This window comes from Mauremys mutica, chromosome 4, assembly GCF_020497125.1.
Source record: "Mauremys mutica isolate MM-2020 ecotype Southern chromosome 4, ASM2049712v1, whole genome shotgun sequence".
Lineage (NCBI taxonomy): Eukaryota > Metazoa > Chordata > Testudines > Geoemydidae > Mauremys > Mauremys mutica.
In genome coordinates this window covers 109152192-109173585 of record NC_059075.1, presented here as the reverse complement: position 1 = coordinate 109173585, position 21394 = coordinate 109152192, and the positions used below count along the sequence as shown (strand labels likewise).

Below are 21394 nucleotides of genomic sequence, written 5' to 3'. Positions count from 1 at the left end.
GAGCACAAGCTCCTTCAAAAGAAAGTACCCACTCAACAAACTGTCACATATTGGTCCAACTTACCCCCTAGTAATGTGATAGTCAACGGACTCAAGTGATTCAGAGGGATGTTTTTTTAAAGTGAGATAAATTTTCCAAAATGCAGCTCAATTTTGTGACAGAAGATTTTTGACACAGAACATCAGCAGATGAGCATCAGTTCTTTTCACCTTTGTCAATAAACCAAATGGATGGATGAGATGAGCTATCATGGCACACCCAGAGCTATCATGGCACAACCAGAAGGTGCTAGGTTTACTAAAGAAATGGGAAAATAATGGTACTAATTCTGATTTGATTAGCATCTGCGTAATTCCACTGAGTTTACACAGGAGTAAGTGAGATCTGAATCAGGTTCATTGTGCGTATCAGTGAGATACAGGTTAGAAAATTTGTGAGAAGGTTAAAAAAGCCTACCATGAGTTGGAATCATGTCCATTGCATGTACCATCACTCATAAGGGTGGAAGTATTTGTAAAGCAGCATTACATTCAACTAGTCTTTTAAAAATATGTGCGATTTATAGCAGTTATCCTGTGACATGGTTTGACATGCACGTGAGCTGAAGTGCAACAAATTTGTCATTTGCTCCAGACGGGGAAGAGAACAGACAATGTAATGCCAATCATAGCACAGAGCTGGTGATTTTCATTACCCGAAGCAGTGAAAGCCTTACAGGCGATGTGCAGTTTCGTCACAGATTTTTCATTTACTTGATGAAGTCTGAAAGTTTGTGAGTTCATATTCAGCCTGATTTTGTCTGATCGTGATCAGGTTCAGATCACAGGGAGAGGGCATTCCACAGAGCACCAAAGATAGCCACCAGTGCTCTGTAGGCATCATAGCTCATTGCCTGCCATAAACTCTAATGTAAATGAGGCTTTGCGATGGCACGCTGCAACCGATTAGGGATCATAGCTGGAAATGCAAATTCTCAGGTGATTTTGAAAAATATTCATTTCTTTTTCATCCCTGTTAATTACACTGAGGTTATCTGCTGGTAATATAATGAATGTTTAACTGAGCCAATCCTGACAGTCTGAAACTTCAGGCAGATGAAACAAAAGCCACAGCTGCCTATGAGCTGAGTCCTGTGGGCACCTACTACTGGGCATAGGACTTGATCCCACATAGCTCACTGAAGTCAATGGCAAAATTTTCATTGACTTTAATGGTTGAGGGTCAGAGACACAGTGCTTACTCATTTACTGCTCTAGGGCTAGATTCTGATAACCTTTCCTCTCCTTTCACAATGACTTACTCCAGGAGTAGTGCCTTTGAAATGATTGGGACCGCTCCTGGAGTACGTTATTACTCAACATGATCAGGTGTATCAGAATCTGACCCTCAGGATCAGAATTCTGGTACCTTTACTCATGCTGAGGAGTACCTTACTCCACAAATAATCCCATTGACTTCCATAGGATTTTTAGGTGGAGTAGGACTCTACTCAGCCAGAGGAATTGGGTCAGAACCTGACCCTGAATGAGTAGTCTCCATGAAGTCTGATCCCATTTAACACTAGTGAAAATCCAGAGGGCAAGATTCTGTTTCCTTTACTTGTGTTAAGTAGTCCCTTATTCCACAGAGAGAGCCACTGAAATAAATGGGACTACTCCATGTAAAGGAGCTAGAATCTGGGCCATGCTGATTTAGCGTTACTCTGGATTTATACCAATGTAAGTAATGGCTGTATCTGTCCCCAGTGAACCTACTGATGGTAGTAAGTATTACGGGCTGGATGGTGACACCCTTACTCACACGGCTAACTGTGTCTCACCTCTGTTTGGCTTCATTGACTCACAGAGTAGCCCTCCCATTAACATTCTCATTGACTTCACTGGGATTATTTGAGTAATGGCTCACTCATGTGAGTAAAGGCTTCACAACCTGGCAGTAAGCACCTGCAGGATTAGGCCTTGAGTGTGTTTTGTGTAAACTGGCTTTACCTGTATCTGCTGCACTGCATCTGTTGAGTACTCTTTTTCCAGAGCTAAAAAAAATGGTTACACCGAGATGGGAGAGAGAGTAAGAATCCCTAGCAAGTCTTTCCAGGTGCGTTCAGTGATCTATGGTAATACATTCAATCTGTGAACAGTGCAGAGGATACATCTTTAAAATTAGTTTTAGCCGCTTCAATGGGCTGGATTGGCACCGTACCCCTTGCACTGACCATGGTGCAGCACGAAGCTGCACTGCCCTGGCACACAACAGAGGCTGAATTGTGGCTCTGAGTCTCACAGTTCAGTCTCTGTTTTGCCCTTGCTCCCTGGGAGGAAGTAAGCTGTACCTGCCCTTTTCCTGGCACAGCCTGCTCCCTACTCAGCGCTGTGCTCCGCTGCTCTGGCTGGTGCCTTGAGGAGTGGAACCTCTCTCCACTCACCTGTTCGGCCTTACAGTGGCTGCCATGTCCTGTGCCTTGTGACCTGCAATGGAGGTAGCCCATCCAGGCACTAAGTGCACACCTGGCACCCCATCCCTCTCCTGTGTAGATGCATGGACCAGCACAAGCCCAGAATGGGTTAAATTGCGTGACTATTTGTAGAACATGTTTGGATTATTTCCTCCAGCCATCAAAGGGAAAATTCTGCCCCCAACTCCGCATGCCACAAAGGACACGGCAGGGCATTTGGTGCAGGTTCCTGTAGCCCACAGTGGGGGGTCTGTACCACATCTGAATTCACTACCCATGCCCCTCCGCTGCATAAGGAAGGCAGACCACCATACAAAAAGGCTACTATAGTCTTGAGGCTGCCATGGCATCCATAGAGCCTCTCGAGAAAATGCAGGATTTTTCCCTGCCCAACTCCTTCAAGAACCCCAGCGCCAAGTCCATCTGTCTGAGCTTGGTACAGGTTACAGGATTCGATGCCCTGTGAATGAACTCAAAGGATGCTCAATGTGCTTGCACTTTATATTATTCTGTCTACTATATCTGGAACGAAACCTTGGCATGTTATGTATAGCCAGAGTTTTTTGTTGCAGTGAATAATCAATATTTCCTGCTTCTAGTGAATGAAATGAGACAATTTATATAAGAAGCTTGTTTTAGTCACCTTTTAAAAAGTATTGTGCTCCTTTTACTGATTTGCTTTTGTATTCCCAGCTCTGCCACTGACCTTGGGCAAGGCCTTTGGGCCAGAATTTTCAAACATGGTTGTCTAAAGATAGGTATCTAGGGGTACGTCTACACGGCAATAAAACACTTGTGGCTGGCCCGTATCTGCTGACTCAGGCTCTCGAGGCTCAGGCTGTGGGCTATAAAATTGCAGATAGATGTTCAGGCTCAGGCTGGAGACTGGACTCTGGGATCCCATGAAGGGGGCATGTCCCAGAGCCCAGGCTCCAGCGTAAGACTGAACATGTTCACTGCAATTTTATAGCCTTGCAAGCCCAAGTCAGCTGACACAGGCCAGCTGAGGGTTTTTTATTGCAGTATAGACACACCCTAAGTGCGTATTTAGGTACCTAAATAATGGTTTTTAGAAAGTGCCTAGCACCTTCCTCTAAACATCAGGCCTATTTAAGATTTCTCAGCTTGGGCACCAGAAAATTGAGGTACCCTAAATCACTTTGGAAAGTTTGGACTGCTCTGAAGCTCATCTCTGTTAAAATTAGAGGTGGGTGATGTCAGCTTGTTCACAGTTCAAACTTTGGGAGGAAATTGTTCAACTTCACTTAGCCCAAGGTCTGATCTGCTCATGACGCAGCACCTCTAAGTGGAGTGATTTATAACTGTAAGATATTGGGACACTAAGGCCTTGGCTACACTTGCAAATTAGAGCACATTAAATCAGCCCCAGGCACCCTGACTCCTGAGGTGTCCACACTGGTAAGGCACTTTGAGAGCCTGGACTCTGTGGCTGGAGCGCTCCTTGTAATCCACCTCCACAAGAAGCATAGAGCTTGCTGTGCCCTGGCTGAAACGCCAGGGTGTCAGTGTGGATGACATGTTGCATTACTGCTCTGTGATTGGCCTCCCATAATCCGTTGAAGTCAAGTGGCCACTCTGGTCATTGTTTTGAACTCGGCTGCAGGCATGCGGCTATCCCCTTTCAAATCTCTGTTTCTGACAGCCAGCATGCTTATCTGCTCTGGGACAAAATAACCATTACTGTGGAATGCTCCTGCTGCAGAGGCAGGTGTTTGTGCATGTGTGAGAGAGAAAGGCGATGTCGGGACTTATGTCGGGGTTTCCCCCTGCCGCTGTGGGAACTTACGAGACAGCATGCTGACACACTCTCTGCCCCCCAAAACACAGTCTCTCCCCCCACATACACACAACACACTCCCTGTCACACTCCACCACCACCCCATTTGAAAAGCACCCTGCAGCCACTTGCACACTGGGCTAGCTACCACAATGCACTGCTGTGTGTCATTGCAAGAACTGCTAATGTGGCCACGCCAGTGCGCTTGCAGCTGACAGTGTGAACACACGGCAGCACTTTCCCTCCTGCGGTCTCCGAGGACTGGTTTAACTCCCGGCGTTCTACATCTGCAAGTGTAGCCATGCCCTAAGCAGCTGCTAGTTCGTTTAGGTTTAGTACAATGGGAGCTCTTATTGCCTTTCTGCCCAAACAGGGAAGTTTCTCATTAAAGGCCCAATCCTGCAAGATACTGATCACTCTCAACTCCCATTGAACTTGTTCTGAAGGGAATTTCTGTCTGCCTTCCAAGGCCAGACATCTCAGTGGAATTTTAACATTCTTTTTCCATTTGTTGTTTTAGCCTCTATCTCAGAGCAAGGGTTTCACTTGTTGCTCACCTCTCTTTCTCTGTCTCTTTCTCTCTCAATTACAGAGGGGGTAAGAATGAACCAGAACCAGAACAACCAATTCCTCGAAAGGTGCAGATTCGTTCTCTCCCTTCCCTGGAGGACATTGATCCAGACGTGTTAGACAGCATGCACTCGTTAGGTTGCTTCCGCGACCGAAATAAACTCTTACAGGACCTGTTGTCGGAAGAGTACGCATTCACTCAATCTTAACAGCGATTTGGTGTCAGAGGGTTAGAGGCAATTAGAAATGGGATATGGAACCTTTTATTTCTAGAGCACTGATACCAAAATGGCCCCAATTGGGAGGGACTGATAGTCATTTCTCCTGCCCTGGCTGTTCAATGGAAATTAGTTGGGAGCGAGCAGGAGGTCTCAGTGTATTTCTTAAAGCATAGGTGCCCCTCTATCACATAAATTACCATCACAACTGACATCCTTGTTAGAGAGATCAAGGGCTGAATGACCCATGGAGGGTAGAATTGCCTCTCTCAACCTCCAGAGTTGATATCTGCAGGTGAGGATTAACATACATGGGCAGGACAGCGTGGGGAATTTGCATGGTTACTGCCTGTGCGGTGCCTGCATCTGTTGGTAAATAAAAGACTTCAGTTTCCAGAGTTCTGCCAGCTTTCCTAAGCATTATGAGGGATCATCTAGTGGGCACCAGACTAGGACCCAGGAGATCTAGCTTCAGTTCCTGACTCAGACACAAACTTCCTGTCTGGCCTTGGGCCATTCACTTATATTTACCCTGTACAATGGTGGTACTCCTGCCTTCCTCAGAGGGGCCTTGGGAGGATCAAATCTATTGATGTTGTCAAGGCACTCAGATAATATGGTGCCAGGGGCCAGATAAGAAAAGAGATAATTAGATTTGGGTTATTTAGAACATTTGTAACTATTGTGTTTGATGGGGGAAGGGTAATCTGCATTTTTTTTCTCTGGCATCTGCAGCAAGTTAGAAGGTTTCTCCCTTCATTTATTTTTTTCAGAGAAAACCAAGAGAAAATGATTTATTTTCTTCTCCTTGATCGGAAAGAGAGGTATCCCAGTCATGAGGATGAGGACCTGCCCCCTCGGAATGAAATTGGTATTTCAAATGTGGTCCCAGTCACCTTTGACCCATTTCAGTGTGTCCCTCTTGGCTTTATCTTCCTATTGTTGGCATTCTCCCTCCCCTTTTCCACTGAAACAGGCTATGATGGTACTAATGTTCTCCGAGGCTCCAGCAACCTGGGGAAGTCAACTGTGCTGTTGAGCTAAACGTAAAAGGTCTGCTTCTCAGCTACACTAAGGCCCTTTTATACCTCTCTGCCAGCGTGACAGGCCTTTGTATTTGCGTTAGAAAGGTTTTAGCAGCCTGAAATACAGCTGATCACATTGTAGTTGCACAGGCCATACCGAATGAGTTCCGCTGCAGTAATTGTTCTAAAATAGAGTTATTTTAGAACAATTTTCAAACATGTTTACTGGGCTTACACATTGTATCCTTTTGCCTGTATAGCCAGGTGCTCCTTTACCACTGTAGTGCTCTTGTAGTTCTATTGTTACTTATTATTTGCATTGTGAAGCCACAGGCATAGACCCCACTGTGCTAGATGCTGTACCAACACAGAACAAAAAGACATTCCTGGCTCCAAAGAGCTTACAGTCTAAGTCAGCGGTTCTCAGCTTTTTTCTTTCTGAGGCCCCTGCAATGTGCTATAAAAACTCCACGGCCCACCTGTGCCACAACAACTGTTTTTCTACATATAAAAACCAGGGCCAGTATTAGGGGGTAGCAAGCAGGGCAATTGCCCAGGGCCCCACACCATAATGGGCCCTGTGTAGCTAAGCTGCTCACGCTTCAACTTTGGCCTGGGTGGTGGGGCTTAGGGAGGTGTAGCTTTGGCTTTCTGCCTTGGGCCCCAGTGAGTCTAATGCCAGTCCTGCTTGGCGGGCCCGCTGAAACCTGCTCACGGCCCACCAGGGGGCCTCGAACCTCTGGTTGAGAACTGCTGTTCTAAGTGACTTCAACTATACATGACTCAAAGGGAATCAAAAATATGTAACTAATAAAATTTTAGAAAAGTACCTGAAATAGCATTTCTGTACATAGTAGTGTGGTGGTTTTAGGCCTAGTATCTCATGACCTTCAGAGCTAGAAGCAAGTGCTGCCTATCCCATTGAAATGCTTGGACTCTCCCAGTCCTACTGTGTGATGAAATATTGAACTTTAAATCTGTCACTGCTCCAAGACTCATGCCCTGGGCCTCAAGTCTGTGCAGTTTTTCCAAGAAATCTCATATGTGGAGGAAACTATAAAACACTGACCTGGCAGGCTGATTTTTAACAATGTGACTTGCTTGAAGCTGCAGGGAGTTTGGAACGTTCGTATGCTCCTGATGGAGATGGGTTAGTAGGCAGAGTGTAGGTAATGTGGTCAAAGGTGCCTGATAAATTCAGTTTATTACATGGTTCTGTAATTTATCTATTTAATCGCATGTACAGTATATCACTACCACATACGTTTTGTGTATATTTGTATGTGTATGTGTATGTCTGTGTATTCCTGTCTTCCTACGGTGGCTCATTGACTTTTGACTTAGATAGATGATTTTGCAACACAGGGCCAGGGCTCCCCTAAGTCACAGATACTTTTGCTATTGAACGGCAGTAGCAGCGGTGATTGAATCATTACCTCCAATGCATACGTGAATGCAAAGCCATGCCCTAACTATGTCATATACCTCTTCTCCCATCTCCCAATCCTGTACCTCCCACAACATTTTCACTTGCTGGTTCAAATACTGACCATCTGAATTGGAATTTTCTACATCGGGTGAGAAAGAGTTCCCCCATAGAGGTAGGCTATCTTTGAGCCAGATATAGCACTGTGCTGTGATAGCACATTGTAGACTCCCCAAGCATTATTATTTGAGTGTTAGTAAGATCTACTTCCTTTCCCAGAGGGGGTTTCCATCTCCTCTGCTGCCAGCAGTGTCTCTGGGAACATGGGGCAAAATTTAAGTAAGAGTAATCATGCTTCTGATGAATATCTCCTCATTAGCCATGAGCACTGACCTTGCTCAAAGAGAGAAGAGGAAGAGCGAAGGGAAATGGTAATGGATTTAATCGTAACTGCTCTGAGAGACCACATTCCTCAGAGATGCGTGTTGCCCGAGCACTTACCAAAAAAAAGTACCTGCACACATACTGAACTCTTCCTCTTTCTTTGTATGGTACAGCTTGGAAAGAATGGATGCACGCTGTGAGCATAGGCTTCTGAATTCCAGTTGAAGCTAAAGGGGAGATCATACTCTATCTCAATAAACTATCCTTCCCTTCCTGGTTTCCTTTTTGTGTTTGTTTCACTCTGTGTGAAGATCTCTCTTTCCCAGAGAAGTAGGAGAAAGTTTTCTTTTTCATCATTTGAGGCAATGTTCTATTACTTTTCTCGCTGCAAAGCTTCACCGGGAGCAGAAGTGCACAAGCAGGAAACCTTCCTCCTTTTGCTCTCCACGTTGCTGTGTAATCTTGTTCATTGGTATTTTGTTAACACCAGTTTAGCTTCTGCGGGGAGGGCTTCTGTCCTCTGACGTTGTTGCAAATCGGACCTGAGAGGTTGGAAGCTAAGATACAAGCTGACAGATCTTCTCTTGTGTCAGAGGAACCTTCAGTGCAAAATGATGCTTTGAAGGTTAAATGGAGAATGTGGTGGAAGGGCAGCTGTGGGGAGTCTGCAGGGCCAGCCCTCCTGTTGTGGAGCCCTTTGTAAAGCAAAACATGTGACACAGCTTCCTCCAAATCTACAGTGTCGTCTCCTCAACCCTGCATAACCATGACACGCTCCAGCCTGCCTCCAACTTGCTTTCAGCTGCCTTCAGCCTGTGGCAGGATAACTGTATTTAATTATCAGTGCAACTTGGTTACTTCATCATCATCATCACAAAGGCAAATCCCAAAAGGATGTAGCCTCCTTGCAGATTGAGCACACCACAGATCGATCTCTTGGTAGGTCCTTAAGACAGTGTGGCTGAATGTTTGGTCTGTGGCATTCTTACGCACCACCTCAGCTTTTGGTGACAACGTGAGTGGCATCCTGTAACAATATTCCTTGGTAAATATGCTTCATAGTTCATTGGTCTTCCAGCCTAAGAATATGTCCATGCCAGCGTAGAAAGACACCAAACTGAAGTAAGACTCACTGACCTGTAATTCTCAGGATTGCTCAACATTTGCTGCCCTCCAACCCTCTGGTATAGTAACTGATTTTAAGGAGAGATTGAATATTTTAGTTAGCAGCTCAGCCACTTTATCCTTGTGTTCCTGCAGAAGTCTTGGGTATATCCCAGCCAACCCTAATGACTTGCTGTTATTAGTTTTTGGACAGTTCCTTATCTTTAATATGTTTAAAAAATAGGTAGATATCTCCCCAACATCTTATGTGGTGGAGTTGAATGCTAAGGAATCATTTAGTTTCTCAGCAATATCCTTATCCTCCTTAACTGCTCCCGTTACTCCCTGATGGGCCAGCTGACCTACTGTCCTGTCCACAAGCTTCCCGCCTCTGATATATTTGCAAGATGTCTGATAATTTGTATTTGACTAATTGCACTTCATAGTCTTTCTTAGCTCTCTCCTAACTCCCAGTTTACATTTCATAGATTCATAGATTCTAGGACTGGAAGGGACCTCGAGAGGTCATCGAGTCCAGTCCCCTGACTTTGTCTTGACGTACTTAATGCTCCATGTTATGGGTGTCACTTGGGCTGGATTTCCATTTGTTGAAGCCTCCTATTTTGATCTGGTTTGGCTCAAATTACCCCTTGAATCTTGGCATTTGATTAGACAGGTTTTTTTCTTCCCTTCTTGCTTCCTTTGTTGTTGGGGGTTAATCATACCTTATGTGACTCTGCTACTCTGCCAAAGTAACCCCCATGCCGTATCTGAGGGTTTTCCTTTCCTTGCTTTTGAGTTAGCCTCTCTCAGACTGGCTTAATCTTTTATTTTATTTTTAAGTCTCCCTTTCTAAAGTTTAGTGTCCCCAGGCTAGTCTTTGATATCATCCCTTTGCTGAAAACATTGAACTTAATTAAATTCCAGTCACTGTTGCTTCGTGATTCAGCTACAATTCCTTTTTGAACCAACAGTAGCATGTTACGTACGACTAAGTGGAGAACAGCTTCTCTTCTTGGCTTAGCTGTTTGAAGCAGCAATCATTAAAATTGTCCAGAAATTATTTCTGTAAACCTTGTCCCAATGTCACGTTTGACCAGTTCGTTTGTGTGCAGTTGAAGTCGCTCACTGTTATTGTTTTCTTGGATCTTGCTGCCTCTTTGATTTATTGGTTTGTTTTTCTGCTTCCTTTTTAACAGGAGAACTATTATTGTTAATGATAAATATTAAAAATGATTAGAGGCCTCACATTGGTCGGACCCCATTGTGCTCCACGTTGTTTGCACATATAGTAAATAATAGTTCCTGTCCTATGGTGCTTTACAGTCTAGAAGACAAGGGACATAAGAGAGAGATGAAACAAGCAAGTGGGTGGAGGTAGCAGTGGAGGATGGGGTAACAAAAATAAACAGAGTATCAATATTGATGATGATTATTATTAATTAATAATTAATAGAAGTATCAGGAATGTTCCCCCAGGAGATAGCTCAGTGGTTTGAGCATTGGCCTGCTAAACCCTGGGTTGTGAGTTCAATCCTTCAGGGGGCCATTTAGGGAACTGGGTAATAATATCTCTGGGGATTGGTCCTGCTTTGAGCAGGGGGTTGGACTAGATGACCTCCTGAGGTCCCCTCCAACCCTGATATTCTATGAAATACCAGATCTCTTGGTGGGGGAAGGGTCTCAGAGAATGTTTGTTGGAAGCTCTCCAATGGAAGAGGCAAACAATGTCCTCTCTCTAAGGTATTCATTAGTCATTGGAATTAGATAGGGCTTTACAGATACAAACAAACAAAGGGTTTTAAACAGCCTCACTTTAAAAACAAATCCCTTCTCCTCTCACTTGCTGTATGGGTGTGCTACCATCAGAGTCAGGATCACCCAGTGATTAGGGCACTAGCTGGGGACTCAGGAGACCTGCACCACCACAGACTTCCTGTGTGACCTTGTGCAAGTCACTTAGGGCCAGATTTTTCAAGGTATTTAAGCAACTAAAGATCCAGATTTCTATGGGAATTAGGCACTTTGGTGCTTTTGAAAATCTCTCTAGGCTCTTGTCTGCATCTTTAGGTGCCTAAATACCTTTAGAAATCTGGTTTCTAGTGCCTCAGCTCCCCATCTATGAAATCGGGATACCAGCACTGGCCTACCTCCCAGGAGTGTTGTGAGGATGAACACATTGCAGAGTGTGAAGTGCTCAGTTACTCCAGTGCCATATAAACACCATATATAGATACATTTCACTAGCTCTCCAGTCACCATAGAGTCACCCAGAGTAGACAAGACCTTAATTTTTAATGTAAAAAGAAAGTAGAGGGGAAAGAAACCCCCAAACTTTCAGGCCTAAATCATTCTCTTCCCCACACCACTCACTCCCCTCCCATCCCATGCTCGGTAGATCAACCTTGACTGGTTTTTGAAGGTTTCCAAGCAGCATCTGAGACATATGCATTGTTTGGCAGCTGTGAAGAGATGAAATTTGAGATTTGGGGAAGAGGAGATTGCAAATGTTCCTTCCCCTTCGTCAGGGGACAATCAGCCCTCTCTCTGTGGGGGAAGGTGCGAGGGGGATTGCTGAGGGAGGGCTGCCAGGCTGTGCCAGCCTGAAGCACGGGAGATGGGCCTCAGCCAGACTCAGCTGACTGCATTCTCTCTGTGCAAAGATCCCCCCAGGAAGCGTGTGGACTCCCCAATGCTGAACCGGCATGGGAAGCGGCGGCCAGAAAGGAAGTCGATGGAGGTTCTCAGTGTGACAGATGGCGGTTCCCCGGTCCCAGCTCGCAGAGCTATTGAAATGGCACAGCATGGACAGAGGTAGGTAGCCCCCATAGCCAGGAAAGATGAACCCAGTGCTCCTGGCCTCCCCTACTTCCCCTCTATACCCTATACACAGGAAGAGTTTGAGAAAATGTTCTATCCACACCAGCATTGTAGAAACATCAAGCAGCACTCATGGTTACTGGCACCATCGTCTCAGTTCTGTCCATGGCGTGAGGGTCCTATCCACACTCAGAATCCTACTGAGACCCTTGACACTGGTGTCATGAGAATAGTATGAATCTGGAGAAACCCTACCTGACTCCTTTGGGTGCCTCTCAGGGTGCCTCTCAGGGCTACTGTCAAACTCAGTATGGCCCTGATGCTCATAGCTCACTGGATTTCTTAAGCGTGGTGGGTATATATCATTCCAGTTCTCTCATATGCAAGGAAACTGCTGCTGTTGTGATATGCTGGAGAGGAGTGGGGGGGAATGGTGTCCCCAGGGGAACTGCTATGCGAGCTGCCCTTCTGGTTGTGGTGTACCATGGAGACGGTTTCCACGCTCATTACAGGAGGGCCACACCAACGAAAGGCAGAAAGAAAGCATGTGGATTTGGAATTACACAGAGATATATCAATCTGTATCAAAGAACATCACACGTACATATACTGTCAATGCTTTAGCTTGTAATTCAGCTTTTGTGACATGGTCTTTTCCCTCAGCTGTTAAGATCTGCTCAGGAAGAGTCTCCTGTGCCCAGAAGCTCCTTTTGCTGGCTGACAGCTGGGCGAAGAGCATGAAATAAAGACGTTCAGAGGCCGTTAGAACTGCCTGCAATTCTTGTTGGATGGCTGAGGCAGTTCTAGCCCTAGAGTGAAGAAAACTGTTCCCCGAGAGCTGCTAGGATTTATTCCTGGGGTCCATGGCCGGGTATCCTTAAGATTCAATGTCTGAAAGATTCTTCATCATAGGTCAGACAGGACACCAGGTTCCCCCCCCCCCCCGCGCCCCATCCGACTGTGAAATAAAAGGATCTGTATAGTGATCAGGTAGCTGTTTTGGAGAAATGTGTTTCACAGAGGCCACTGATGCCAAAGAAGGTAGAATGAAGAATAAGGCTGAGCACCCTGGGAACAAACTGTTACCAAGCAGTAGTCACTGGAATCAAACATCCATCTTTTCCCCATCTTGCCTTTAATATCCAGTCCTGGTACCTGGAGGCCCTGCTGGCCTATAAAGGTCTCATGTCTGAGACAGCCACTGGTGCAGTGTGTGGACTTCAGCACCCCAGCTGCAGACAGTCTGTTGCCTTAGTAAGTTGCTGTACTCTGCAGTTGCTTGCGGGGAGCATTTACCTTGGTGAAACAACAAAAAGGAACCAGGAATAATGGTGATACAGACAAAGTGAGTTAGGAGCAAATCATTCCACCAGCCTAAAGCTTCCTGGCCTGATCCTGATGTGTTCTGATAGTTGGAACGCTCCCTGCCACCTCTCACCTTTGGCTTGTGAGTCCATAACAAAAAGGGGGAAATAAAGGGCTCGTATTATCCTGCATATTCTGTTTTGCTTTGAATGTCCCATTCTCCCCCACAATTGGAAAATGTTGCAATACGAGGTGATATGTGGAAAGAGACACAAGGGGAATGTCTGAGATTATCTCAGAGACACTGGAGAGAGATGCATTGGCGGCATGTCAATGAGGGATGACTCTAGGTTAAAGAAGGCAGGACTCATGCCAGAGGTATCAGGGACAATCAAAAGGGATACACTGGGAGTGTATGTGCAGCAGACAACTTCAGCTAAAGCAAAACATACAGGTCTGATCAAGGACAGTGGAGGGGCACACACTGACATTATGAGGGATGATGCCCAGTTCAGTGGTGCATATTTTGGAAGAGGTTAAGGGGAAGGTGCTATTTTATTTCAGGCTCAAGCTTTCATTACTCAAACATTCTCCACATCTGTAGATGACAATGGCACAGTATGAGTTGCTGGCAGTGTGATGATTTATAACATGAGCTGGCTTCATTAACAAATGCCACTGCATGGAGAGTGTCTGGGGACGGTGCACTGCTGATAGGGGCACCATCTGTCAGAACAGTCAGTAACAAAACGCTAGGTGCCTGCAGCCAAGAATCAGGCTTTTTAAGGCTAGCTGTATTGTATTCAGCAGCAAGTGACCCACAGAGGGTGGATTTTGCAGCACTTCTTCTTAGTCCTGTGACTTTCAGGGGGTGGTGCTGCCCTGATATTCTCAGTCTGGGCAGATGGATATCCACTGCTTTATTCCAGGAGGATTGTACTGCATTGGGAAGGTGAAGAGAGACCGAAGAGACAGTCCTAGTTAGAGATGAATGACTGTAAACACCAGGAAATATACACCCATTGCTTCCTTCACAAGCTGTCAGAGATGCTTCTCTAGCTCAGTGGGCAAAGCACTCCCTTGTGACTTGTGTTTTAGTCCCACTGCAGTGAACATCTGTTTATTTGCAGAAAGGGGATGCATGTGATAGCCTCCAGTTGTATGTGGGATGTTTATTTGCAGAAAGGGGATGCATGTGATAGCCTCCAGTTGTATGTGGGATGTTTATTTGCAGAAAGGGGATATATGTGATAGCCTCCAGGGGAGGCTCCAGGCCCCAGCACGCCAAGTGCGTGCTTGGGGCGGCATGCCGCGGAGGGCGCTCTGCCGCTCGCCGGGAGGGCAGCAGGCAGCCTGCGGAGGGTCCGCTGGTCCCGCGGCTTCAGTGGAGCCGCGGGACCAGCAGATCCTCCGCAGGCACGCCTGCAGGAGGTCCACTGGAGCCACAGGACCAGCGACCGGCAGAGCGCCCCCCGCGGCATGCCGCTGTGCTTGGGGCGGCGAAATGTCTAGAGGACAGGAGCCTCTAAGCTTGATATTATGGGTTTGATATCCTCTTAGAATAGCCACTCAAGCTTGAAATAGGGGACTCAAACCCAACAGGCTGGTAAAAGGGCTTTTGTGCTGAAAGCATTAGGAAAAAACATAGCCCTTCAGTGACTTAGTCCTGGCGAAGAACAGTGGAACAAGTGAAGTCCTGCACGACGACTGGCTTCCAGCTTACAAGCTGCTGTCCATCCAGCTCTGCTTGAAACGATGGTGTTGGGCCCTCTAAGTGCTCCCTGTTGTTTCTCTGACTGTATGTGACACACTAAAAGCACACAAACACCCACATCTGGTGATTAGGTTTGGTTTTATCCTGATTTTAGCCAGCCCAAATGTATTGAAGGGGAGAGTGGTACTGAGCTACACCACTGCCAGGGCTTTTCTTTCCCACCCATTTCAGACTGCTTGGCTCCTCCTAGAAGCCACAGCTTCACTCCTGCCAAGAGAAACATCAGAGGGGAGGGGATAGGTGCACAGAACACTATAGACATTTCATGGCACTAAGAATCTTGTGAAACGGACAGCCCCTTCTTTAGGTGGCGCCTGTTACCACTGCAGCAGCTGGAAGCTCTGCTGGGGTGCCAGGATTTTCACAGTGGCAAGGGTCAGAATTGAGAAGATTTGCTCAAACTTCCTAAAGTTGATTCCATCAACTATTCATTTTCCTTCCATTCTTTTTCTTGTGGGTTGCTGAGGTGAATAGCACAAGTGAAATATCAGCCAGTGCTGGCAGGCTGTATTGCGTAGAGCAGCTATCCACGTAACACAGAGCTAACACATAACATAGACCTCCTTTAGTGAGGCTTTTAGAGTCCTGCTTCTCAGCTGCTGGGATTCTGACCAAGTTTGGAAAGCAGAATGGTTCTTTTTGAGGATGGAGAGGGGTGTGGGACTGGCAGTAATGAGCCACGAAGAGTAGAAAAATAAAAGAGGCCTTTAAGAAGATCTGTTTGCAGTTTTGAATCTGTGCCCAGTGTGTGCTTAGTGTTAATGACTTCCCAGAAAGGCTTTCAGATTCCCAGCAGGAATAAGGAGGGCTTTGCTATTTTCACATTCAAGCATGGTCCATCTCCAGTGAGAAATGTGAGCAAGTGGACTCCAGCTGGGGTTTTCAGTGCAGTAATGCGGAGCAGGGTGTTGGGTGTGTTTGTTGGGGAGGTCACAGAACATGACAGGCTGGGAGTCTATTCTTAGAGAATACTTCTACAGGGGTCTGATTCTGCCATGTGCTGAAGGCCTCAGCTCTCACCAAAGCCAGTGGGACTGGGAGTTGAGGATGCTCAGCACCTTCAAGAGATGATCAGCACCATTCAGGATGGAGCCATAGTTCGGAAAGGAGCAGGAAAAGTGTTTTGGAGATTTGCTTTAAAAAGGACGTGGGTTGGGAGGGCTTAGAGTCAGGGACGCTTTCAGGTGAATCTCTTTTATGAATGTCCATATTAGTAACTCTGTTTTCTCACTTTGTTCCTGCCATAGTAAAACAATGTTCAGTAAAAGCCTGGATATCTCTGAAGCCAATCCCAAATTCAACAAAGAAGAAAGGTATAAACACTGACAATCTGTTCCTCTCCTCTACCTCACTGCTGAGACCTTAAAGATGCAGCCCTTATCTTCTCCATGTGGGGATGCAGCTGCTAATGCCTAGAGAGAGCCAGGGACGGTGGGCGGTGGTTCTTTTTTTTGGGGGGGGGGGGGAGGGGGGAGGTTGGGTCTGTCTTCTGCAGTAGAATGCTATGTATTTTTATATACAACCCTTCATACGAATCTGTCCCAAAATGCTTCATGCACAGGCTGTGTCTGTATTAGGATTTTCCCCTAAAATTTCATATTATTGCTACCACTGATTCAGCCCCCCTGGGTGTTCACAATGGTGGGAGTACCCAGTGTAGAAAGGGGACTGGTATTTTAAACCACTGTCTTACCTGAACCTGCTTTAAGAAAGGCTGAAAACACTGAGCTTTAAAGGCCAGCAGCCATATGGAGCTGTCTACACTACACTCCCATCATTGCTAACTCCAGTGCAGCTGAGCCAGTGGTAGCAATGGTGGGAAGTTTTAGGGTCAGAAGAAAAATGTTTTCAGCCAAGGGGCAGGCTCTTTAAGGCTGATGTAGATACACGAGCCAGAGAGAGAAAGAAAAGGAATATTTGTGGGTGAGATTGAATCAGGATGCTGCAGACTCAGTGGCTCAGGAAATAGCTGCAGGTAGGTGGGAAAGAATAAGCGAAAGGGCAACTCCTAATTGCTGCAGAGAGAGGCAAATGGGGCGGGGGCAGAGAGGCTGCCAAATTTGGGACTTTAAATAGAGACTCTTGGGTTCATTTACAAAATTAATTTAGCCTTTTGGAGGAAGAGGGTCTTGTGAAACACTAAACACCAGAGTGGTGGAGCTCTGTTCTGGTGCCAACAGCGAGCTATAACACCATGGGTAATTCCCCACCATATTGTAGCCCTCCTATGCTACATGATAAAGACAGTGCTTAAAAACCCTCGATCTTTTCCCCAGTCCTTATCTCTTTCACCCTGAGTCAGTGTGGTTATGTCTTTATGGGATTTCCTGCCCATTGGGCCACGTGCAAGTCTCATGGGGAAAGTGGGTGGCAGAGGGAACACCCTGTCAATTAACAGTCTGTAATAACAACAACAATACTGGGCATTTATATTGTGACATTAACTCACAAATCCATCCAGTTAAGGGGCCAGCAACAAAAGCCACAGCCAGAAGGACAGAGGCCGCTCCTTGGCACTGAAGTGGGAGGAAAGTTGAAGGTTTCTCAAGGTTCCACGACAAATCTGGAGGAGCCCTGCTTCCCTTATACAGAAACCTTTCCAGTTTAATGTAATCATGGCCCTTTAAATATAAACCCTTAGAGACTTCCCAGGTGTGATGGTGACAGTCTCCCTATCAGCCTTTCACAGACTGACACAATCAATTGAACACACGGTTTAAGGGCCCTGCAGCTCCCACAGAAAAGAAGGGAGAGCATTGAGTTTGCCAGCAGATGGAGAAACAGATCCTGAGACAGCACACCAGGTACTCACTTGTATGAGGGCTGGTCTACACTAAGGGGAAAAATCGATATAAGATACGCAACTTCAGCTACGTGAATAACGTAGCTGAAGTCGAAGTATCTTATATCGATAACTTACCCGTCCTCACGGCGCGGGATCGATCTCCGGGGCTCTCCATATCGACGCCGCCACCGCCGTTCGCGGCGGTGGAGTTCCGGAATCGATATAAGCACGTTCGGGGATCGATATATCGCGTCTAGATGAGACGCGATATATCGATCCCTGAAAAATCGATCGCTACCCGCCGATACGGCGGGTAGTGTAGACGTAGCCTGAGACCCAGCAAGAAATGAGCAGTGCACCCAAGCTGTCAGGATCTCATGAAAGCTTGTGTCCAGGAAGAGGTAATGGATTGCCAATGGATCACGCAAACCTGGTTCCTGAGACTCGCGGCACTGTTATTGTAGATACAGGCCTTTCATATCCCCCACTCTAATCCCTCACTGAAACAGAAAGCAAGATCTGATGAATTTCTGGAAGCTTGGGCATTTCTTGTTAGCCCTCTCTAAATTATTCCAAGACTGCTCAGAAAAACAGCCCTTCCACAGTATTAGGTCCTAGGTACAGAGAGGCCTTTTCATCTAGTCTGTGACATAAGAACTGTCTCCTAAGTCTCCCCAGCTCCACTGGTTTCCCTTTGCACTTCTTCTGCAGCTGTGCAAAGGGTGGAGAAGATGACACTTCAGGAACTGCTGGGAGAATCCCCTAAAGACACAACTGCACTTCTAGCTACATCACAGAGGAGATGTTTTCAGAGGGCAGGAGGGCTGGGCTGGGCTTCTGCAGGAGAACCTCCTAGGGGCCTCTTTATTGAAAGGAGAGCAGTGAGGAAAGAGATGGATTGGCACATTCCCTGCCACCTCCCGCCACATTTTTATCTTTCTGGGTGTTAAGCTGAAAGGGTCTCCAAGATGGGAAAATGAGTGGGAGGCTAAGGGAAATAGTCTTCAGATCTGCTAATGGAGCAGGGAGAGGAAGGAAGGGCAGCAAAGAGAACCCCAGCAAAATGACCCCTCTGGGGCTAACTAATCATGGTGGCCACTAAATCGTTGGCCAACATTTCATTCTCCAGTTTTTTTATTTCTCTTTTTTAAAAGGAATACTGCATCTTTAAGGATCCTTCCCCTCTAGATGCACATGGTTGTCTTAGTAGCTGAGGCCACTGTCCCTTTCTTCTCTCTCTTTTCTCTCTTTTAGCTCCCTCTTGCTCCTTTCAATGCTTTCCTTCTTCTGTATCTGGGTTGCTGCAGCTCCGTAGTTCACTTGCTTCAATATTGCAGGGAATGCACATGTCTGCGCTGCTGGGTCTATTGTGTCCTGGGTTTGTTATTTTTTTAACCTCATTTCCCATCTCCCTTTCCCCTAGTCTCAATTTGCTTTCTGTTCTTTGTTAAAATCCTCAGTGCCTTTCCCTTTGGGGAAAATAACTCACAATGAAAGAAAAGTGAATAAATCTATATACACACATTATGTATGTATTTCAGTACACTGTGTGTGAGTATGGGTGTATTTTTATATATATATATATATACGCACACACTAGGAACCAAATCCTGTTCTTGGTTACATCCGTTTAAATGGATTTTCACTGATATAACTGAGAACAGGGTTTGGCCCTATGCATATGAATTAGGATCTTATCCAAATTATAACTCCAAACCAAGTACCAGTGGAGTGTCACTCATGCATATGAAAAAGCACTCACTATAATGCTTCTTTCCACCTCTCTGTCAACATACAATATAGAGATTTTTTTTAAAAATTGTATGTGAGTCTTAAGTTTTTTTAAGACCACCCCCATGTTGCCTGGCACAGCGTTCGGAACAGTCACGTAACAAGAAGCGCATCTGGCTGTGTTTATAAGTAAACTGAGAAATCGACTTGGCAAAATGCTGAATTTGGCATTTATGGTGGTGATCATCTTATGGAGGATTGACCTGCCATGGGTAATTCTGGCAGCTAGGGAGCCTCTTACAGAAACTGGAGAGAGAGAGAGAGAGAGAATAATGTTTCTATCCTACTTGGAGTTTGATTTAATATCAAATCAGAGCTTTTCACATTAATCAAAGGTCAGATTGGAAAAATAATAGATATTGATAGTCTCCCAATCTAGCTCACAATCCAATTAGGGCATAGAAAGTTTAATAAAAATAATCCTACCTCTTCCTTGCGTGCTTTGATCAGCAGTGAAAAATTAAGAGTGTTGAATATTTAAATTTCTACCATCAAGCTTAAGAGTCGACATCCCATGGGGATAAATGGACAGTTCACACCTCTTTTAGGGTTGGTTTTCACTCTGTTCACATTGGAAGGCTATCTCTGCAACTTCTAAGGCCTGGAGGCTTGATTTATTTTAAATGAAAAATTAGATTCTGGAGCACAGGATTGCAGCCCCAGGGATAAGTACTGGCATGACCCAGCTAATCTGAATCCCTGATTTTAACACAGTAAATGCTCCCTCATGACTATTAAGCTAGTATCAAAGCATGGTTTCAACTTTGCCTACAGTCTCACTCACTGGGCTCCCAGACTGGCTCAGAAATGTGTATTTTAATGACCAATACCTTTCCCAGTTCATGCATAGAAAAAGATGCTTCTCGCCAGGCCACTTTGAGGGGCAGGGGGACACTGTGCTGAGCAAAATGGGTGCAAAGAGATCAGCCTCCTTTTTAACACTCTGATCTAACTGTTCTTCATCTAAGAGATGTTATGGAAACAAAACAAGGAACACAAACCCCCAGCTCTGCTGGCTGGTTCAGTTGGGTGGTGTTGGTTTCCCTTAACACCTTAGTATATTCTCTCCCAATTCGCAGTTCCCAAATGCAAAAGTCGGACATTTCTGCATTGTTTGTGTGCAGTATGGAAATCATTGTCTAGTAAATGAAACTGTCCCCTCACATTTCTGGTCTCCTGAGCGGGAGGCACCTGTGGCAATAATTCTGACCGTTCGGTTCTCTGAACAGTATTTCACTTTGCTTTTCGTACTCTTCTCTCCACCTGCCTCCACGTCGTCCCCCACCCCCACCCCCACCCCTCTCTCTCTCTCTCTCTCTCCTCTTTATTTCCCCCTTCCAAGGATGGCGAGTGCTGATGCATTGGGGTAAGCTCCAGTTTTGGATTATACCTGTTGTTGGACTTGTTATATCTTATAGAGAGATTTTTTTTAACTTGCAAAGTTAACAAATATAGATGTATAGACTTGATCAAATGAAACTTTTTAATAATGAGAGAGATGTGGGAAGAAGCATTTTTGTGTGTGTCGGTTTTGTGTGTGTGTGTGTGTGCGTGCGCGCGCTTGAGTCACACACTCTATATACTTTTCTGATTTTGTTTGTTTGATTCTAATCTCTGACACTATGCAGATACTTTGAGAATGAAAACCCCTTCCCCACCTATTGCACTGTTCATGTCTGTATGGCACACCTGATTGATTACTGATATTTGAATAACAATATCCTTTCCACCCTCACCCCCGCCTTCCCCTCAAGATGAAGCTAAAACCCACACATGGTCTAAAATAATTCCTGGGTATTTTCCCTCCTCTTAGCACAAGTTCTTTTTCCATGAGATAATAATCATCTAAAGTGTGATCATATTCCTAGTTGTATCAGAAAATAAAGCACTTTGAAGGTGTCAGAGCTGAAGTTTCATTTATTAATAGTTATTAAATGGATA

General features: G+C 45.6%; 1 protein-coding gene across 8 annotated transcripts in view; it reads left to right on the top strand.

Moving 5' to 3' along the window:
- BRSK2 (BR serine/threonine kinase 2) overlaps positions 1-21394 on the top strand; it is a 463971-nt gene that overhangs the window by 394957 nt on the left and 47620 nt on the right. For 5 of the 8 annotated variants that reach the window (XM_045017041.1, XM_045017043.1, XM_045017048.1 and 2 more), the window contains 5 exons: positions 4844-5008; positions 5813-5910; positions 11642-11792; positions 16125-16190; positions 20796-20819. In XM_045017041.1, the coding sequence (XP_044872976.1) occupies positions 4844-5008; positions 5813-5910; positions 11642-11792; positions 16125-16190; positions 20796-20819 (504 nt within the window). The remainder of the gene's footprint in view (positions 1-4843; positions 5009-5812; positions 5911-11641; positions 11793-16124; positions 16191-20795; positions 20820-21394) is intronic. The other 3 variants (XM_045017047.1, XM_045017046.1, XM_045017045.1) reach the window with 1 other exon arrangement.